The 21,079-nt window shown below is 48.7% G+C and overlaps 1 protein-coding gene across 2 annotated transcripts in view; it reads right to left on the bottom strand.

Moving 5' to 3' along the window:
• The window catches only part of FLT1 (fms related receptor tyrosine kinase 1), a 151,204-nt gene that overhangs the window by 112,569 nt on the left and 17,556 nt on the right, over positions 1–21,079 (bottom strand). For both annotated transcript variants that reach the window (XM_039862688.1, XM_039862696.1), the window contains exons 2-3: positions 17,558–17,654; positions 16,946–17,172 (exon numbers count right to left, since the gene is read on the bottom strand). In XM_039862688.1, the coding sequence (XP_039718622.1) occupies positions 16,946–17,172; positions 17,558–17,654 (324 nt within the window). The remainder of the gene's footprint in view (positions 1–16,945; positions 17,173–17,557; positions 17,655–21,079) is intronic.

The raw sequence follows: 21,079 nt of genomic DNA, 5'->3' as shown, positions 1-21,079 counted from the left end.
GAAGGGCTGAGAATGAACTTGCCTGACATATTAGAATATAAACATTTTTGTTCTGTAGAACCCCAGATACAGAAGAGGTCACGGTTCCATTAATATCACCAGTAAAACCACTCACTACTCCCATAGGACACATTTGTCTTTGTCACAAAATTAAAAATGACTTCCAAACCCAGCCACCACTGTGGAGTGGCTTCCTGAGACCAAATTGGCTGGTCACTGAAGGAGCAGGGAGGAGCTAGCTACTCCAAAGATACACTGTCACCAGGGACTTGTGCCAGCACACAGCTGGGCAGAGGTCACACTCCCCTCCCCTCTCTGAAGCCTTAGAGCTCAAAGCAGCGACAGGAAACTGGCACAGAGTATGAAGTTTTCTCACGCAGAGGGGGTATCTGGGCCGTCCCCCTTGAGGACAAGTGGATTCCGACACGGGAAGGTCGCACAGGGACCCTCGCTCACGGTACCCGCTTTTTAATGTTTTTTGAATTCCTTTTGGATCTGTAGTCACTCTGGCACAGTAGGGCGCACGGACACGTGCCATCCTCCCTCCGCTTCACTTCGCACTGCATCACCTGGGAGTTCTGAGTCTGGAGCAAGTGAGTGACCCCGAGAATTCAGACTTGAGAATTCAGGGAGCTTTTCTGACTTGAGGGGTTCAAGAGTAAACATCTTGCTTCCTAGCACTTGTTTATTCCCGTGATTTTCATAAACTTTTCCTGATTTCTCTTCCCTTTAGTTTCGTTTTCCTTACCTCTAAGTCCTGGTCAGGAACACTCCTAGTTATTTTAAAAGATACAATTTTAATTTGTTGAGAACGAAGCGAGGAGGACAGGGAATGAATGAGGCAATCCCATGATGAGGGTCCTATCTAAACCCAAGAGTTGTCACATCGGGCAGGTCTTCGCGTCAGGAATCATACTTGCTCAGGGAGGGCGTGTTCATTGGTGAAATATTTCATGTGAAATATGAGCCAAAAAGGGGGAAAAAGAAGCAATTTCTTCACTGACTGACCCTGCCCATCAACGCCTTTGAGAAATCAAAACAGCTTTGGAGTAACCACAAGAAAAGCTGAATAGCTATACTAATGTTAGATAAGGTAGACTTTAAAACTGGAAATGTCACTAGATTTAAAGAGGGACGTTTTGTCATAATAATAGGGTCGATCAGTCAGGAAGCTGTAATAAGTACAAACACATGTGCAGCTAACAACGGAGCCCCAAAATGCGCGAAGCAAAACTGACAGACGACGAGAGAAACAGACAATGGAACAATAATAACAGATTTCAGTATCACGCTTTCAATAATGGGTAGACCTAGACAGCAGTCCAAAAGGGAAATAGAACACTCGAACAACATCGATCACCAGCTGGACCTAGCAGGCATCTACAGGACGCTCTGCCCATCACAGCACGATGTACATTCTTTTCAAGTGCACACGGAATTTTCCCCAGAATGAACTACGTGCGAGGCCATAAAACAAACCTCAGTAAATTTGAAAGGATAGAAATAATACAAAATATGTTATCTGACTAGTCGGGAAACTCATAAATATGTAGAATTTAAACAACACACTCCTAAATAACTAATGAATCAAAGAAGAAATCGAAAGGGAAATTAGAAAATACTTTGAAATGAATGAAAATGAAACGTATAGGATGGAGCTAAAACATGTTTAGAGGGAAATTTACAGCTGTGACCCTAGATTGAAAGAGAGGAAGATCTCAAATCAAGCCTCTAAGCCTTCCACCTTGGAACTCTAGGTAAAAAACGGCAAACAAAACCTAAACGAAGCAGAGGAGAAGAAATAATAAAGATAAAAGTGGAAATTAACGAAACAGAGAACAGAAAAATATTCAATACAGAAAAATCCATGACATTAAAAGCTACTTCTTAGAAAAGATAAACACAACCGACAATCCTCTAGCCAGACAAGCCGAGGAAAAAGAGAGAAGACAGGTGAATAAAATCAGAAATGAAACAGTAGACATTACTACTGCTGTTCCTAAAATAAAAAGCATTAAAAAGGAACTTAGATATGTCAATAAATTAGATAACATGAAATGGATGAGTTCCTAGAGAGACATAAACTACTGAAACTAACCCAACAAGAGACGGACAACCCATACAGACCTATAACTAAAGAGGCTGAATTAGCAATCAGACTGCCCACAAAGTAATCAGCTGCCCATGAAGAAAAGCCCAGGCCCAATGGGCAAGTGTATCCTATCAAACATTTAAAGAATGAATACCAATTCTCCACAAACTTTTCTAAAACATAGAACAGAAGGGAAAACTTCCCAATTCTTTCTGAAGCCATTATTACCCTTATACTGAAATCAAAGATGTCACAAGGAAACTACAGATCAATACCTCTAATGAATGTGGATGCCAAAAAAATCAACAAAATACTAGCAGACTGAATACATATTAAAATAATCACGCACCACGACCGAAGGGAACTTGCTTGGTTTACCTTCCCCAAAGTAATCAGTGTCATTGATATACCATGTAAGTAGAATAAAAAATAAAAACCTTATGGTCATAAGTTTTAATAGATGCAGAAGAAGCATTTGACAAAATCCAAACCCCTTTTATGATTACAAAACAAAACAAAACAAAACAAAACAAAACAGCAAACTAGGAATGAAGGGAGCTTCCCCAGCCTGATAAAGGGCACCCTCAAGAAAAATTCACAGCTAACATCACACTTCATGGCAAAAGGCAGGATGCTTTTTTCCTAAGGCTACAAACAAGTCAGGGTTGTCCACTCGCCACTTCTAGTCAACGTCGTGCTAGAGGTTTAGTGGTTATTATGAATAACGCTACGATAATGTTCTAGCCAGTGCAGTCAGGTAAGAAAAAAGGAAGGAAGGAGGGAGGGAGGGATGAAGGAAGAAAAGAAAGAAAGAAGGAAGGAAGGAAGGAGGGAGGGAGGGAGGGAGGGAGGGAGGGAGGGAGGAAGGAAGGAAGGAATGGTGAAGTGAAGGAAGGAAGGAAGAAGGAAGGAAGGAAGAAAGGAGGAAAATGTTCTTCCAGATTCGAATGGAAGAAGTAAAATTTTCTCTATTTTCAGATGACATGATCTGGTATATCGAAAATCCTAAGGAATCCACTAGAAACTATTAGAACTAGTAAATGAATTCAGCAAAATTGCAGGATGCAAGATCATTATACAAAAATGAATTATATCTCAATATACTCGTAACGAACAATCTGAAAATAAGAAAAAATTCCATTTGCAATAGCATCAAAAAGAATAAAGAATTTGAGAGTCTATTTAACAAAAGAAGTTTAAAACTTCTAAAACTAAAAAAAAAACCCAAAACACTGCGGAAGGAAACTTTGCTCATGGATTGGAAGACTTAATATTATTAAGATGATCTACAAATTCCATGTAATCCCTATCAAAATCCCAGGCGACTTCTTTGCAGAAATTGACAAGCTGATTCTAAAACTCAGAATCGCAAGGACTCAGATAGCCAGAAGAACCTTGAAAATGAAAAACAAAGTTGGAGGACATACTCCTCAATTCGAAAAGTTACTACTAAAACGAGAAACAATAGTGATTAATCCAGTGCCGTACTGGTGTAAGGACCGACATATAGACCAATGGAGCGGAAATGAGTCCAGAAATAAGCCACGAGCATATGGTCAGTTGGTTCTCGGTCAGGCTGCCAAGACCGTTTAATGGGGAAAGAATAGTCTTTGCAACAAACAGAGCTGGAGCAGCGCCACGTGCAGAAGAATGGGGCTGGCCCTTCACGCCGCTCACAGACACCAGCCCCGACGGGCCACGGGCCTGAGCGTGAGAGCTAACCTGGTACGGCGCTTAGCAGAAGCCACAGAGGTCAAGCTTTGGATCTCGGATTTGGCACTGGATTCTTAGATATGATACGAGCAACAAAAGAAAAACGTAGATCAGCCGGACTCCATCAAAATTTAAACCTTTGTGCTTTGAACAGTATTATCAAGAAAATGAAAAGAGAACCCATAGAATGGGGGAAAATATTTGCAAATCACGCATCTTGTATCTATCTATATAAAAAAAAATATAGACTATACCAAACTTTAGGTATTATAGGTAATATGTGTCTATATTATAACATGTAAAATGTTTATTATATGATTATAAAATCTATTAATGTATAATAATAACTTGAAGGACTCTTACAACTCAGCAATAAAGATATCCCAATTAACAAATGGAAAAGCGATCTGAATAGACATCTCTCCAAAGAAGATTATACGAGCGGCCAACGAGCATATGAAAAGGTGCTCGACATCATGAGCATCCGGGAGCTACCCATCTCCGCCACACTGAGGTACTGCTTCGCTCCCCACAAGGATGGCTAGGGTAACAAAGACACAGTAACAAGCCCTGGCGACCGTTCAGTGACGTCGGGCCCCTCACACGCTGCTGGCGGGAGTGGAATGGTGCGGCCTGTGTGGGAAACAGTCCGGTTGGTCTTGGGATGATCACACCTGTGACCCGGCAGTCCCTCACCTGGGTGTCTGCCTAAGGAGTGAAAACCGTGTCCGCACAGAAACTGTGCGCTGCCGTTCCCACAGCTCTGCTCATGCAGCCGGAAGGTGCCCGTCTGCGGAGAGCTGGGACGTAGCACCTCGTTACACGGCAGTTTATCCAGCTGTTCCTCAGAAAAGGAAACGAGGGCTGAGAACGGCACGATGTGGATGGACCTCAAAACATGCCGCGTGGAAGAAGCCGGCACGTGTTTATATTTTTAATTTAATAATAAGATGCCACATATTTTACTATTTTACTGATATGAAATATCCAGAATAGACAAATCTGTAGGGGCAGAAATTACATCCGCGGTCGCTTAAGGCTGGGAGCTACGAGGGGACACGGGGTGATCGCCAAAGTGTAGGGGGACTCTCTGAGATAACGAAATGTTCTAAAACTCACCGTGGAGACGGCTGCCTCTATCTGTAATCTGCTAAAGAGCATGAAATCGTACACTTTAAATGAATCGTATGATATGTGAGTTACATTTCAAAAACTTATCTTGCAAGAAAACAGAACTTTGGGTTTTTTCTTGGAAGTAGTGACCCACTCACTGTCCCCTGAGCCGACTCGTTTCCACAGATCCCCGCCTCACGGGTCCTTACGACCTTCCTCGCCCACTCCCCTTCACACCTGGTGGGCCGCCTGCACGACAAAGGGGGCTGTCCCCTGTGACGAGGCCGTTCCGACTGCAGCCATGCCCCTCCGTCCCCCGCGGCGGCGCAGGCCACATGTCATCACATGTGAAGCACCTGCGCCTCCGTTCAGCTGGGAAGTCACCTGGCTGACGTGTCTGAGTATCAGAGTCCGCACGGAGTAGACAGCTGAGTGTTTCCTAGTGACGTATCCTCATCAACCTGACGAATGTCACAAAAACTCATCACCGCCAACCCGAAAACTACAGCCGCTGTCACCGCCAGGGGCGGATCGGTCCCCAAACCCTAGCGTGAGCACAACCCCGCCACAGCGGGCTGGGGGCGCAGCGCCGGTGTCCGCCACGTGGGCAGACGGCTGGCACAGCGTTTCCCTTACAGCATGGTACACGGGGAACGGTGTGCTCTTTCAGACGCGAGATGCCATCCTAAAAGAAGAAAGTTTTCCGTGTGGTGTTTGCGTGGTACAAAATTCCTCAGCAAGTTTTTTCCTAACTACCTGTCTTTCTTCAGAAGAGAGACACGTAGTTTCGCCTTGTCTCAAATACTCACTCTGAAGGCCCGTTGGCCCACGTTTAGCAGAAGGAAAAAGGACAGGGGACAGGGTGGCGAGAACCGAGGCAGCGGGCCCCCCGTTCCTTCCTCTTGCATCCTCTGTGAACCTGCTCCTGCGGGTGGCTAGCTCAATCCAGCGTCCGCTGACGTTTATGGAGAAGGTACCAGATGAAGCAAGGAAAACGGTGAAGTGTGGTCGGCCCCTGTCCCCAGCACTGTGCCCAGAGCACGGCCCACGAACTCGAGGCCACTGCACGGGCCACCCACCTCCCCGTCACAGAAGCTGCCACGGCGGTCAGAGGAGGGGCAGCATTTCTAAGAGTTCGCGGCTAAGACATGAAGAAGTTCGTCGAAGGCGTAGAAGCGCGTGGAGCGCCGCGGAGACGGTAAGCCGGGCTGGACCGTGGATGGAGGACGGCCAAGGCCTCGGCTCCCCGTGCTCCGGGGAGCTTCGCCCGCCAGCGCGCACGCGGAGCCGTCCTGCCGATGTCGGCGTTCACAGGGTGGACGACCTCGGCCACGTCTGCCCCTCGGCCGAGTGAAGCATCGCAAAAGAAGAGAAAGAGGAAGGAAGGAGGGTAGGAAAGGGAGAGGGGTAGGGAGGGAAAGGAAGGAAGGAGGAAGGATGGAGAGATGCAGGGAGGGATGGAGGGAAGGAAGGAGGAAGGAAAGGAAAAAGCACGGAGCTCTCGCGGCCTAGTCTCTTTCCTTCCACCGCTAAGATTTTTGGCCATGTCTCAAGTGCTCTGATGATCGACACTGCCTCTGACTCATAAAATTGTAAAACAGTTAAGGGACTTTTAAGCTACCCGAAAACTGCCTCGTGTTACGGAAGAGGAAGCTGAGGCCCAGAGAGCAGGAGACCTTCCCACAAGCACAGCAATAAATCAATGGCGGAGCGAAAAACTGAGTTCCGGTTTCCTGACCTGAGATCACGCTCTGTCCAGCACACCGAAACCTCGTCCTGTTCCCCCGAGTGACTCGGGAGTGACCGTCACACCTTCAGATGTCCCCGCCAGTGGGGGGGCCAGCGTCGCAGGGTCAGCGTGGGGTCTTCTGACAGACCTTAGGAACAAGAAACTCATGCCCACTGTTAACATCAAGCCGAAGCTGTTGGGCCCTCTTAGCATCCTCCGCTACACGGGGCTGGGGACTCTTCGGGGTCTCTGATAAGTAAGCACCCCAGAACCAAGAGCGGCCAAAGCGGAGAGAGTCCTGTCTTACGGAGACGAGAGATGAAGTGCTCCCAGGGGTGCAGCCGTCCTCGGCTTGGTCACCCCGCTCTCTAGCCAGGACGCGGCTTGCCTGGGCGGCCTCGACACGTCCCTCCACCGTGTGTGGGGTGCCACGTCCTGTGCAGACGCCTGTGCCACCATGCGGCTCTCCAGGGCTCGACTTCCCTTCGGGGGAATGCGACAGGCACCTCCCACCCCTGACGTGGTGACTCGTTATGCATTCACTCGGAATGGGAGCAGCGACCCCCCTCTGGGGGCCGTGCTGGAAAGAGCAGGGACTTCGGAGTCAGCCAGGCCGGGGGACAGCGCTTGGCGAGTAGTTTGCCACGTTCGCCACCCTGAACATGGCACTGAATTTCTGTAAAAGGAGACCGATAACAGCCTCCATCCCTTTGGGTTCTTGGAATGAAACGAGATGATACATGGAATGGACCCGAGCCAGGCAACGACAGTGATACACACCGGGCCGAAGCAGGTCTCAGCGGTGGGGGAGGGCCCGAGGCGGCGTCTCACCCAGTCCCACCAAACGGGCACCTGTCCTGCGCAGGACACCTGGACCCCTGAGCAGCTCGCCACTTCCCCAGACACTTCACTCCACTTTGGGACGCTTTGCGCGCGAGAGAGGGCTGGCTTACGTCCAGCCGGAACCCGCCCGCCTCGCCTTCCTTCGCCTCAGTGATCCCGCCATCCGGATGATCGAGATGAAGCTTAACCTCTTTCTCACCTAAGGAGACCGTGCAGCAGACCATCGCACCATGTCTCCTGTTTTCCCATTTAATTCTTTCCTTTTTCAGACGAAACATTCCAGTTCCTGCCATTGTTCCTCGCCAATGAAAATAATAAAGCGTCAAATTACTTAATGCTCCCAACCCCGAGGCAGGTACCGGGTTCTCGGTAAAGTTCAGAGGGTCCGGTGGTTTCCTGAGAAGTCCTGTTTTCACCGCCCCTGCTGAAGCGGAGACTAAACGCGTTGCCTGAACACTGCACGTGTAGTAACGCAGTCCAAAGCGGGATCGCGTTCTCCGTGAATGTGGGGTCGCCTAGAAGCTTGGCGGCGCCCTCAGGAGGCCTTGTCTCAGCCACGCCCGCCCGTGCTGGGATCGTGGGTCCCCCAAGCCACACATAGCCCTTGCGTTTCCTCCCGTCACAGCTCACTGTCTTAATCCCAATTCGCCGTTCCAGTCTGTTGGAAATTTTGTGGCTCATGCTTCTGTCATATGATAAGTGAGATTCTGCTCCCCGATTTGGCTCATTTGCTCAGTGTGCCCTCAATTTCCTCATCAAAGCCCAGGAGGCCAGGTAAGACTAACACAAGTTAAAAATCCCGCGTTCCTTTCTTGCACCTAGCAAACGTCTGGTGGGCACCTCCGGTCCCAGGCCCCATGCTGGGCACTGGGGCTGTCATGGTGAGCAGGACAGTCGGTCCCAGCCCTCACAGAGCTTGTGAGAGGTGAGTCCTCTGCAAAAGCAGCTCAGGAGACATGCCAGACCTAGTCTGGGGGAGCCTAGGGAGGTCCCCAGAGAAAGGACTGAGGGTAAGAGCTGGGGGGCGGAGGCCCCGGACACAGCGACCCTGGGCCGTGCTCCTGTGACTGCTCTCTTCCCATGGTGCCTTGCAGTGTGCTCGGTTGGAACCTATTTCATTTGCCCTTCCGAACTGTAGGCGCCTCGAAAGTTGAGAGTGTCACCTTCGTAATCCCTGCTCCTCCCGGCACAGCGCCCTCCACAACGCGACGGCCCCTGACCGAGCCTCCTAGGTGCAGGCCGTGTTCGTGTATCATCTCATTGAATCTCCTGCACAACCCATGTGCAGATGAGGCGCCCGAGGCTCAGAAGTGGTGGAACTGACCACAGCAGCAGCAGCAGCAGCAGCAGCAGACGCCGCCACAGCGCGGGTCCCTGCGAGGCGACCTGCCGAGCAGGGGAGTCGCAGCGAGAGCCTGGCTCGCCGTCTGGGCCGCGCGCGAGCTACGTGACCGGTCACATGGCCGGTCACTTAGCCTTTCCGCGGGAAGGCAGGGAATGACGGCGCTGCCTCTGGGCCCGTTAACATACGCCGCGCACTTTAAGAGCGACCCGCACAGGGCGAGACCCGCGTGTGAACCGTGGTCCTTGCGGAGGACGGCGTGCACAGGCCCAGCAGGTACCGAAACGGGGATCTGGACCCAGGCCGAACCCCAGGTCACACCGCCTCCGGGTAGCTTATTAATTGACATTCGATGAAGGGAGGGAGGGAGGGGCGTCTTGGCTTCAGTCATCACTGACTGTGAAGAGCGCAGTGCGTGAGCCAAGAAGGCTGCCAAGGGGACCCCGCGAAAACGCATCAGGCGACAGAACAGAAGCCCTAAGCGGTGAAGGACAACGCGTCAGAACCGCGCGGACCGTGAAGACCCAGACGGGTCACCTCCCGGCCGCGGGCAGGCGGGCGTCTCCTCGTCTCTGTTAAAGGAAGTTATAAAATGTCAGAAACTCAAAGCCTTTGCAGCGGAAGGGGATTTCTCCTGAAAAAGTCCCTTGCTCAATTTTCTCAAAAGCTTACTTGAAAGAGATTTTTTAAAAAATTCTTAAAACCATAAAGTTTTGATGTTCTCGTTTCCACACTTCTCGCTTCCGCAGGGGGAAAACGGGAGGACACGGTCAATTTTATTGCCTTTGGACTTCGCTGCCGTCTTGAGATTTCGTAATTCTACGTCAGTCGCTAACCTTTCAAAGTCTCAGGTTATGTCCAAAGGACTCAGTCAGGACTGTTCGTTCTGGTTATTTTTGAGCATTTATGGAGTTGTACTCGGTGCCTGGTGATACACAACTGTTTTCGCTAGCAAAACTTAGCAGCGTGGCTGCAGACAGCTGGCGCGCCCACATTTTCCGGTATGGAGCTTAATGGGGTGCCAGGAAGTGCTCTCTCCCGAAGGACTGGCAGGGCGTTTGGCAGGTGCCAGCAAGTGCTAAGGGAGAAACTCCTAGGACCGTGCTAGGCCAACACAAGGTCGGGGGGCTGGGGGGCTGGGGGGCTGAGGAAAGAAGACGCGACGCTGCCAGCCAAGTCACCAGCATGACTGGCTCTGTCTCAGTCACGTGTTTCCTGTGGTCACGGTCCCCTGTGGTCACATGACAGACGTTTCTAGATGGGAACTGCAAAATGGCAGGGCTTAAACATATCGACAGCGTGATCCATCGAACCTTCAGGTAGAGCTCGAGAGGCGAGAGGATAGAGTTAAGTACTCTTCTCCAACCTCTAGCCATGCGGCCTCATCAGCTGTCCCCATGACGGACAGAACGGATAATCTCATTCATGCGTTAGCCCCGAGGGAACACGGAAGCAGGCTGTAGAGGCGTCTGTTTCCCTAGAAATCAGCGTATATCTTAAATCCTAGAAATATTCATTTCCCCTTTTATATAACTTTAGGAGAATGACAAAGAAATGCTGGCGAAACCGGACCGCGTCCTAAATTTTTGATAAAGCCGTATGCAGAGACAGGCCAGAAAATTCCTAGGGATTCTTTACAGACCATTGGAAGAAGAGCTCTGGAAATGCAAGCGAGCCTCAGCCGGCTGCCTTTTTGGCAAACGCAGCCGGGTTTCCAGGCGTGTCGACCCCGCGTGTCCATCTGTCACACACGTCAGGCAGTGACGCGGGCGTGACCAACGGCCTGTCTGCACCCGCCGCGTCCGGGCGATGGGAGGTGACCGCACGTTTCCTTTTCAACAACCGCGGGCCGAGGCGGCGGTGAGGGTCGGACTCTCAGACGGTCCCTGACCACCACTTTGGAAACCAATTCCTACTGACCGACCGGTCCGCGCGAGTTTCGGAAAGTCGGTGGGAGGAGCCACGTCTCGGCGGCGTGAGTCGGGGCGTGGGGGGCCCTGTGGCTGAGCGGGGAGGGCGAGGAGTACATGCTGAAACCTGACCTTGCAAACTAGTGAGGACTCTAGAAATTAACCGAGCAAGAATCAACACACAGCGTCATACACTTGCTGAGAAGTCCACACCTCAAGAATTCCGCCAACTCATGTGGCTAAGAGGGTTTTTTTTTGTTTTTTTTTAAAGCCGGTTTCTTAATTGTTTTCTTCCTACAAAATGTAAACCGTTTAAGCCTGTTTTCCTTTGGAGGGGAATGTTGATGACTAGAAACAGTATTTCCTTTTTAGAGCTTCTCTCACAGAAATATGACCATGATTCCACTGAAATGTTTTCAGGGGCTTTGGAAGTCTGTGCGGCCTTGCGATGCAGTCTCTGTGCCTGTGACAGTTCTGACCTGCACAGTGCTGTCTGGGGGAGTGGGCAGGAGCAAGCCCTCCTTCTCGTCTAGGTTGGAATGCTGACTTCCTTTGTGCGTTCCCAGCTGACAAAGGTGACTGTCACCACGGAGGGAAAAGTGGCAGCCACGAGGCTGTGAGTAAATCCTCAGATGGCTACTCTTTTTTTAATTTTTATTATTTAAAAATTTTTATGTTAGTTTCAGATACATGGTACAATAGTAATTTATCAGGTGACCCCCACCTTAGTCGAGCACCCACCTGGCACCGCACACGACCATCACAGCACTGTTGACTCTGCTCCCCATGCCATACTCCACATCCCCGTGGCTGTTTTGTAGCTACTAACTTGTACCTCATCCCTTCCCCTTTTTGCTACTTTTTCCAGCCATGTCCCTACTTGCTGTGACAGCCGTGCTGATGAGGCCTGCCACCCCGCTGTGGCAAGTGGGGCAACTAATGCCAGCTGCTCAGCCAGCACCGAGCTGGGCGGCATGGACCAAGCGCCTCCCGTGTGCTCCATAGCGCGTCCGAGCTGGGTCCGAACCAGCAGTGTGAGCGTGGGGCGTGCGGGCTGCACGGGATCCGGATGGGGGCCTCCCTCCCTAGAAAGACGCAGTTTTTTAAAGCCCTGCCCAACCTAGGAAATAGACGTGGGTCGCTTTCCCGTGCCGCATGGGCTGGAATGCAGCGGTGACACCATGTGCGTGCAGATGGTGCCAAAACAAGCTCTGTCCCCTTGGGGACACCGCCAAGCTCTGTGGGGTCAAGGCTTGTTTCTCTAAGGTCTGCCGCTCAGGGGCGAGCTGAACCTATCATTCCTCAGAGAAAAAGAAAAAAGTTAAATCGGAAATTTATAAAAAGGTTAACGACTGTAGAACCTATAATCTTAAAGATTAAAACAACAACTGTTCATAGGTTGAAGTTGATGGCTGAAACTCTCGTGCAGTGGGGACGTGACCCGGATCTCCTCCTGGCCTGTCACTTTATTAGCTCTGTGTACCCCGTGCCGACCACCGAGGCCGTTTACTCATACATAAAATGGCAGGAACAACACCAACTTGGTTTATCTCAGAGATACGTAAAAGCCCTCTGGGACCGTGGGAAGTGCTCTCTGAATGGGAACACTGAATCCTTCTCAGAATATCTGAGCCGTTATGTTTTCACTTGCTCGGGGTCCCATGTCTAGGTAAGACGATTTTCCACTAAGTATACTCATGCGAAGGCATGTTGATTATTCTCTCCCAGAATATCTGGGTTGTTAGAACTTCTACTGCTTTTCAATAATGTATCCAGTGTGTCTGACCATTTTCTACCTGAAATTAAGCGGCTATGCTGAGCTCATCAGTTGAATACATACGGGAGAACCAATGGAAGACAATCTCTTATGAAAATGCTCCAACTCATTTGCTCAGATAGACTCAGAGAAAAGCAATCAAGTGAAGAGAAGCAGAAGACAAGAAATGAGCTTCATTAACGGGGAAGAACTAGGGTATGTCCGCCCAACCCTAACACACCCCTCCGATTATAATTTTTCATGAGAAGACATTGTGCTTAAATAGCCCTATAAGGCTTGAGCCTCCAGAGGGCAGGGTACAGACCAACTTCACAGTGTGGGGAGCTCAACACACTGAGTTCAAGGTCTTCTAACTACACTGGAGACATTGAAAAGTATCAGTACTTTGGAGATGCCATTAAAAACTTCGCTGGCTTTGCAGTCACAACTCATGTATCACAATAATAATTTCAATGACATACTCTAACTTTTAGAAAAGCTGAGCTGGAGCCAATTTCTCATCTGTACCAAAGAGTCAGAAAGTACAAAAGCGTGTTGTTTTTCTCTCAGTAGAAGGGATGAATGCTCCTTAAGTAGCCCTAACGCTACGATTTTTCCAGAAATCGTTTTATTTTGCAATTAGCAAAGCATTAAGGAGTGCTTTACAACTGGTTTTTCTTTCTGACCCAGAATTTTGTAGCTAGAATTATCAGAAGATTCCATTCATTTTCACAAAAGGAATTTTTCAAAACCTGTGTAGGATTTCTCAGCTCCTCTCGTTCAACAGTCCTTTGTCGAGACCGAGCTGAGGTGTGTCAAGAAACACGATTGTCCCGCATCAAAGACTGAGCAGGACAAAGCTTGACAGCTGCCCCGTTGCCCCTCCAGAATTCCAGGTGTCACTGTGACTCCTCTCTCTCCCCCTCACGCACCCCGACCCACGCATTCACAAAGGCCAGTGGAACCCCTCCGGTCCGTCAACTTCTCTGCTTCCCCACAGCTGCTGTGGTGACCTTGGGCCACGAGCTGTCCTGCCACTGCACGCGGCAGCCCCGCCTGGTCTTCCTGCCTCGGCCTCACCCCCTCCGCCCACCACGGAGACTCTGGAGGACAGCCTGACCCCCTCACCCTGCTGCTGACACCTCCCCGTGACTGCCCAGTAGCCCAGATGTGGGATGTGGGGTGAGTCTCAGTCCCTCACCGAAGATGACTCCTGACAGCCGTGAGAATTAAATGGCGTAACGCAAATCCAACCATTCGTGTAAATGAAAAACTATGAGTAACTTCTTTGTCATTATATTAAGAGAAATTTTAATTTAGCAGTCAATTCAGTAATTAAGTGGTCAAACATAATTGCTTGAGTAACTAAATTAACTGAATGACTTATGCCAGGATTCCCTGGATTCTACAAACTGTAATGATAAGGTGGTAATATTGATTTTTCTCTGCACTGTGTATCAGAGCTGGTGTCTGAATTAGTGCTCGCGTGGGAGCTGCACCTGCCACACAGTAGGCAATCAACGTCTAAGGAGTCGTCTGTTTATCATCCACCGGCTGGATTTGGTGTTTTGTAGACAGATCTGTATGGCCCTGATTCTTTTTCTTGGAACCCTATCAAATTCCAAATCTATGCCTGAAATTAAGCAGCTTAATAACGGTGTTTCTCATCTTTGTAGAAAAGCAAAATGAAATGCCCACACATCTGCAGGTGTTTATCAGGGGTAGAAATCCTCCAAACAGAATAACGTGCTTTAAGAGTCAACAATCACAAAGTAGCGATAACCCCTTAATATCTAGTGAGCAGTCACAGCTGCATGTTAGGGACCGCTGGAGTTTTAAGAATCCCAGAGACATTCCTGAGTCATCACAGACGAGTCCTGTGCCCCCGAATGAAATGAAACCTCTAATGCAGCGAAGACCAATAAAAAGAAGCGTAAGACCAATTTTCTCAGAAAAAGAATTAGTAAAATAATGAAAACAGGAAATGGCATCAAATGTTCAGATATTTGGGAAAGTTACCACTGCCTAGTGCCTTATATCACAGCTGCACTGGAGTCCAGTAAAATGTGGTGACGAAGCCAACACTGCCCTACCAGGAAGAGGCGCTGTCAGAGTTACTGTCCGCATAGTGCGGTGACAGGCACATAGCAAGTGTCCCCTGAATGTTTGCCGATTAAATTAATTAACGAAGGAGATTCAGGTGCTCTTCTGTGGCTACTATTGTGAATTCGGAATCTTTTAGTATTAGTGCTATTTAAAATAATCAGTCTCATAATGATTTTTCCAGTGAACTCAGAGTATTCACAGTACTCACATATACTCCGTAGTAATGTCCTACGAAACACAAGCAATGCATTCCACAATCTTTCCGTCTCCAAGAACAGTCTTTGAAATAGAGCGTTTGCTGAGGTCCAGCCAGACTGTGCAGGAGTTCTGGGATACTGGGATTTGGGACTTTACGCGAATGCCTGTGGATGTGGCGAACACGTGACACGGTGGCTCGACTGCCCCTCCCAGCCTCATGACAGACGTCGGTCATCAGTCACGGCCCTGTTTCCATCAGCCTGAGACTCATCCCCATGTCAGTTCCCACGCAGTGTCCTACGCGGCCTCTGTCAGCCACTTCAGATACTCACTTAACAAACATCACTGAGTTCTCCCCATGTGCCGGGCGCTGTGCCAGGGAGGCACGCCGCAGGTAAAAGTCACCGAAACAGACATGGACCGTGCCCTCATGGGGCTTAGACTGACAACTGATTTGACACCCGCGGTAACGGTCATTTGCCAGATCTACTTTGTCGTGTGGTTGAAATGGAAATAATTCTGAGTCGCTCAGTTTCTCTTTCATTATCGAAGGGGACTGAAGAAGGTGGGCTCCGCGTTCCCTACCTCTGGTTTCGTCAACCCGTGAGGTCTGTGAACACTACAGGAGTTAAAGGTGAGAGCAGCTGGCCTCACCTTATTTTTTAGAGAGAGGAAAAAAAGATGGTCTTCTTTTACTCACTTATTTGACTCACAAGTCAGACTCTGATAAACCCATAGGAGGAAGTTTTATGAGAATTTTAGTAGGAATGAATTTTACTCTGCTCCCCTAGAAAGACAGGAAAACAGTGGGCTTTTCCTCCACGAGCGCCAGAAACATAACCTGCTACGTGGAAAAAGCAACAGATGGCTGCATGTCACTGTCGGGCTCTGAGTCCGCTTCCTCCCCGAGCCGCACACACGCCTCTGAAAGCCCCACGTTAGCTCTGCACCTCCCCAGCCAGCTATCAACCCCTCCTGGAAGAGCGCAAAACGTGCAAACAGGAGTTTGGAGAGGCGGGCACGGAAAAGTGGCTCGGTCTAAATCAGGCTGGTGAGAGCTGAAAGGACATTGCCACCGACACCACACAGCTGTCCCGCTGTCTCCCCAGACCAGTCCTGACTCTGACGGTTACATAGCACGCCTGGGGAAAACGCTGGCTAGCTGCCCTATTTCAAAAATTAAAAAAGGATTCCCACCAAAATGTAACTCTGTGGGATCGCCAGTTCTTTAAGTCACTCGGATGTGGCCCCGCCAGGTGAATTTAGGCTCTCGATCCTGATGGTGGATTTTTTAAATTTTGTTTTCTAACTTGATTTTGTGTCTGAGGCACCTAAAAATGTCGCCTTGTTTTCTAGAGCCTCTTTATTGTTGTTGTTGTTGTTTTTTAAATCCCTCGAAAAGTTTTGGAAATTGGCTGAAACTAAACAAGAAGGAACCAATCGGCAGGGCCTCATTCCTCCCCAAGGATCCATTTCTGTTGTCAATTTAAATTTCTTTAAGGCTTCTGCTTTTCTCCCCCCTGAATGACAGTTTAGTTATTTTTGTTTATTCTCTAAGGAGGAGAAACCATACCCTAAAAATTATCGTGGAAAAATGATTTCTATTTCTCTTTTGTCCTTTTCACTATATAAGGGCGCATGCAACTCTTATATCATTATAATACTTGCTTAAGGAACAGGAAATAATACAACATCATCAAATGGAACCAATTTGTAACATTCAAGAGACATCAGCAACGTAATATTCATGAATTTAGTAGAAAGAACAATACAATTGTGTTAAGGGACAATAAAGTCTCGTATTCTGTTTTGGGCTTCTCAATAATTAAGAGGTAGAACTAACGTCTCGTCATTCGTTTATTCATCCAGCGACGTGCCAGACACTAAGTGCTACGGATACAGTGGCGGACAAAATAGACAAGAATCTCTCCCTTCGGGGAGCATACAGTCGACCGACTGGTCCTTGGAAATTGAGGTTCAAACTGACACTCAAGAAATGCATTCAAAATGCATTCCGCGAGTTTCTACAGCGAGGCTCGAACCTCTTACGTGGCCTCTTTCTGTCACAGGCCAGGGAAGGCCCCCTTTCCAGTGGACCACTGCGAAGCTACAGGAAACAGGACGTAGGAAATGGAAGTCTTACCATTAATAAATATATAGGTTGTAGATTCTGTTTCCTCCTCCTTCGAAGCAGGTGTAGAGAGATATTTGCAGCTATAGAAGCCAGTGTGGTTTGCCTGGGCCTCGGTCAAGTTCAGAGTACTGCAGAACTGCTTGCCATTGCTCCCACAGGCATACTGAGTTATGCTCAGCCTTCTGCTCTCCTTACTCACGGTTTCAGGCAAAGACCAGGAGTGGGCTGCTTTCCCCCTGCAACCGCAGATAAGGAAGCGAAGCGCGGTTAGGGAGGGGCCAGTTCCCAGGCCTCGGGGCATTAGGGACCGCTGTTCTGAGGTCCTTTCTTAAGTGTAGATCCCCGGTTCTTTAGAGAAACGCCACATATCTAGAAAAGCTTTCCAACAACTCAGAGTGAAGATGCAAAGTCGTTCCGGGCGACCCTTCCCCGTCTCCTCTTGAGTGAGTGGGTCTCTCCCGCAGGCGAGTCACCCTCCAGATGAGGCAGGACGCGCGTGCTTTGCACTTTTCGAATCACCACGGACCACCAAAGTCCCTACCTTTCCACTCTGGGAGGCAGCCTTTCCCTTCCACCCGCCTTGGGAAGATGCAGCTAGCTTCCCCCGAAACGGGCACTTACCTGCACGTGAGATGCAGCGTCTGGCCTGCTTGCAAGACATGCTGGGCGCCTTTTAAACTCAGTTCAGGACTTTTCAATTTTGAACCCGAACTAGATCCTGGAAAACAAAAGTTTTGACATGAATTATTTGCACATTGTCCTCTCATCTTTTTTTTTTTAAGTTGTATCTTTCCATAAAGGTGACTTTTCGTCTTTAACTCACTTGCCTATGCAGAAAGGTACATCTAATACAAGTTCCTCTTGATTTCCTGATTTTTCCCTTCCAAGTCTTGACCATGAATATTATCTATCCTATGATTCCAAATGAGCCAAATAAGATCCAAAAGCCCATTTGGAACATTAACAACATCAGACGTGGTTCAAAACGCAACTATATTAAGAATATACAGCAGCTTGTTAAAAACCCTCAGGATAAAACGTCGATGGCGGGTGAAAGCTAGTTCCAAGCACCAGTGCGGGTCGCCTGTGTACACGGCCTGAACGCTCAGTGCAGAAAGCGTCCTGGGTTCGCTCCAGACGCAGCTGAGTCATTAAGTGGAGCCACGATATTTCGGGCGAGTCATTTCTCCCTCCGAATCAGTTTCCTCATTTGGAAAAGTCATTCTAGAACCAAAATCAGTTTCAGAAGCCATTTGGTCAGCCTTACATAATCTCTGAGTTTCTTCTGTCATGGAACAGAAAAAAGGGAACCGCTCGCTCCTACGTGACATTTGACAAGTGTATTTCGTGGGGGTGTTCGCAGGACAGTGAAGTGAGCTCTGTGAGAGGACCTCAGATCGATACCTGTCCACATTCCATCCTGCCCGCCGGCTGTGTGACCCCGGACAGGTCACCCCTCTCCCCACAGCTCAGGTGATTGATATAAATTAATATTTTTACAGTGACTTCTATACGATAGACTCTGGTATCGAATTATTACTGGGGAAAAGTGCTTTAACGTGAGCATTTAGTTTAATTTAAATTAAAATCGCCGTTTCATACAGTTACAGTCGGCCTGCCACATAACCCCTAGGCACCTAGGAGAGCACTCTGGACTCTGGTCACACTTATGTGTCTCCCGGGGCAGCATCCAGCTCAAGGTCAGGGACCCTGGGAACACCAGGTTTTCCCAAAGCCACGGCCAGCAGTTGATAACGCCCACCCTGAGACTCATCCAGGCCAGAGTCACTCCTGCGCCTCTGTATGGTTTGGGATTCTGGGGATTTAGCTGAGCAACTGTGCGTGTGCTGGAAAAGACCCAGCACAGCTTCCTGTGGAAGATTCTGGCATTACTTGCAGGTGCTCTGTGAGGCGGTGATGAGCCCGCTCATCCAGGCGAGGCCTTGGGGAGAAACCCTTTACACTACTGTTTGCCGCATTGATTTCCAAACCGTATGGGTCTTACTTTTTTTTCCCCGTACGATAATCATTATTATTCTGGCATTTTCCAAACATGGTTGACATAATCTAAAACAGCCTTCACCCACCCTCACAAAACCAGAGAGTAGGATTTGGCATTTGCAGTATGAATCTTTCTTTATCAGCATCCGAAAACACCAGGAATCCTGACCTGCATCGGAGTTAACCTTTGACCTCAAAGGACCACCCAGATGCCAGCTGAGAGACGATCCCTTAAGGAATATGCCATCTGCCCGGTCCTCCATCCCATCCTCCAACCAAAACAAGACAACACAGCCGAGTGGTTAAATAAGACACGGAGACAAAAATAGGATTATTGGAAAGTATGGGCGGAGAGGGGAGGCTAAAAAAATGTTTTGCTGCATGATTCCTCTCCGCTTACAGCGATGAATTTCGCACGTGGAATGGGGAAGCTAGATAAAAGTCGATTAACATCAAGAAGGGGGGAAGTCTAAGGAAGTGATTTCTAAGTGACGGCTGCAGAGTGCATCACCGTTCCTCAGCTAATAAGAAACTAGAGTCTCACAGAGATCGATGGCGGTGCCAAGACGTGGTTTAACAGGAAAACTAACATACCAAGGAAATAGGAAAGCGAAACGTCTATTCTTCAAATGGCATTCGGCCTTCAGACATTTCTCTGTTTCAGACATTTCTCTGCGGCCGCCGAATGCCGTGTGAGTAATACGGGTGTAACGAGCGTGTTTTGAGTTTCTACTGCATGTCAGGTAACTGGCTCCATCTCAGTGGAGATACATCTGGAACTAGAAATACGTTCATGTCCACAGAGCAGCCATCGTCCACGCCACCTGCAGTCAGTAGCTCGGAGTCACACTGCCCGTTCAGAAACAAATCCGCAGGAGACCTCATTTCCAAGGGCGGGGTGCCACAATTTAACAATGACTCCCCCATTGTGAAGCTCGGGTGGGACCCAAACATTCCCCTGTTTGCCACGGTAGTCTACGGGTCTGGGTTAAAAGACTCATTGTCCCCTCATTGAACTAGGTGGTCTGTGAACTATTGTTTTCATCAAAGTCAACTACAATCTAATCAGAAGGGACAAAGAGGTCTCCTTATATCAGGAAAAGTATTATTTAAATAAAACAACAACAACAACAACAACAAAACCCTCAGCGTGGACCAAGGAAATGGGCTTTATCACGTGCTCCTTTATTAGGAAAAAAACCCGAATAGGCAGCACAGAATAGCATGGAAGACCCAGGATGGACTCACATGAACGCTGACAGTGAGCATGGTCTGTCAGGTCAGCATCACCTGGTACATACGAAACGGACAGAACTTCACGACTGACAAGGCTTGTCTCCCGACCCAGCCTCCGGCGGAAAACCCACACGACTGTCCTATAGTGTCACTGCCCTTATTTACAGCCAGACCCAACGCCCAAATGATTGAGGCTCTTTCTTCAAAGCTGCTGTGCTGGATCCTGAGAGCCTGAGCGAACCACACGCAGCGGCTCATTTTACGGTCCTGTTTCTTCCAGATGCCATCACCCCTTTGCTTCTGCTGTGCGGAAACCCAGGGGTTACTCTCTGTGAGAAAGGGGCCTATTCAAATACAAATCATGAAACGCCCGCGTTTCCGCTTTTTATTTAGTCACTAATCTCCCCAGCTCTGCGGCTGACTAGCTGTTGTGACTGTGGGCGCGTCACATTAAGCCTCAGATTCTTGACCTGCCGACAGAGGGGGCTGGACTTAGATATTTACAATCCCTTCCAGCCTAAGAATTCTGGGATTCTGAGAACACAGTAACTGCTATGAAAACCACAAGTTAGAAGTCACATTTAAAAGATACTTACGACTAATAAAAAAGACAAATACCTCGATTTGACAAATGGACAAAGGATCTGAATAGACATTTTCCCAAGGAAGACGTATAAATGGCCAATAAGCACCTGGAAAGATGCTCGACATGACCAGCCATCACAGAAGCGCAAATCAAATGAGACACCGCTTCACACACACTGGAGCAGCTGTACTCAAAAAGGCAGACATGAACAAGCGCGGGCGAAGATGCGGAGAGACTGGGGGCCTCGGACATTGCTGGCGGGACTGCAAAATGGTGCAATCGCTTTGGAAAACAGTATAACAGTTCCGCAGATGATCAAA

Source organism: Pteropus medius, unplaced genomic scaffold, assembly GCF_902729225.1.
Source record: "Pteropus medius unplaced genomic scaffold, Ma_sr-lr_union100, whole genome shotgun sequence".
Lineage (NCBI taxonomy): Eukaryota > Metazoa > Chordata > Mammalia > Chiroptera > Pteropodidae > Pteropus > Pteropus medius.
Note: the sequence above shows the minus strand (reverse complement) of the source record. Positions and strands in the feature narration are given on the sequence as shown.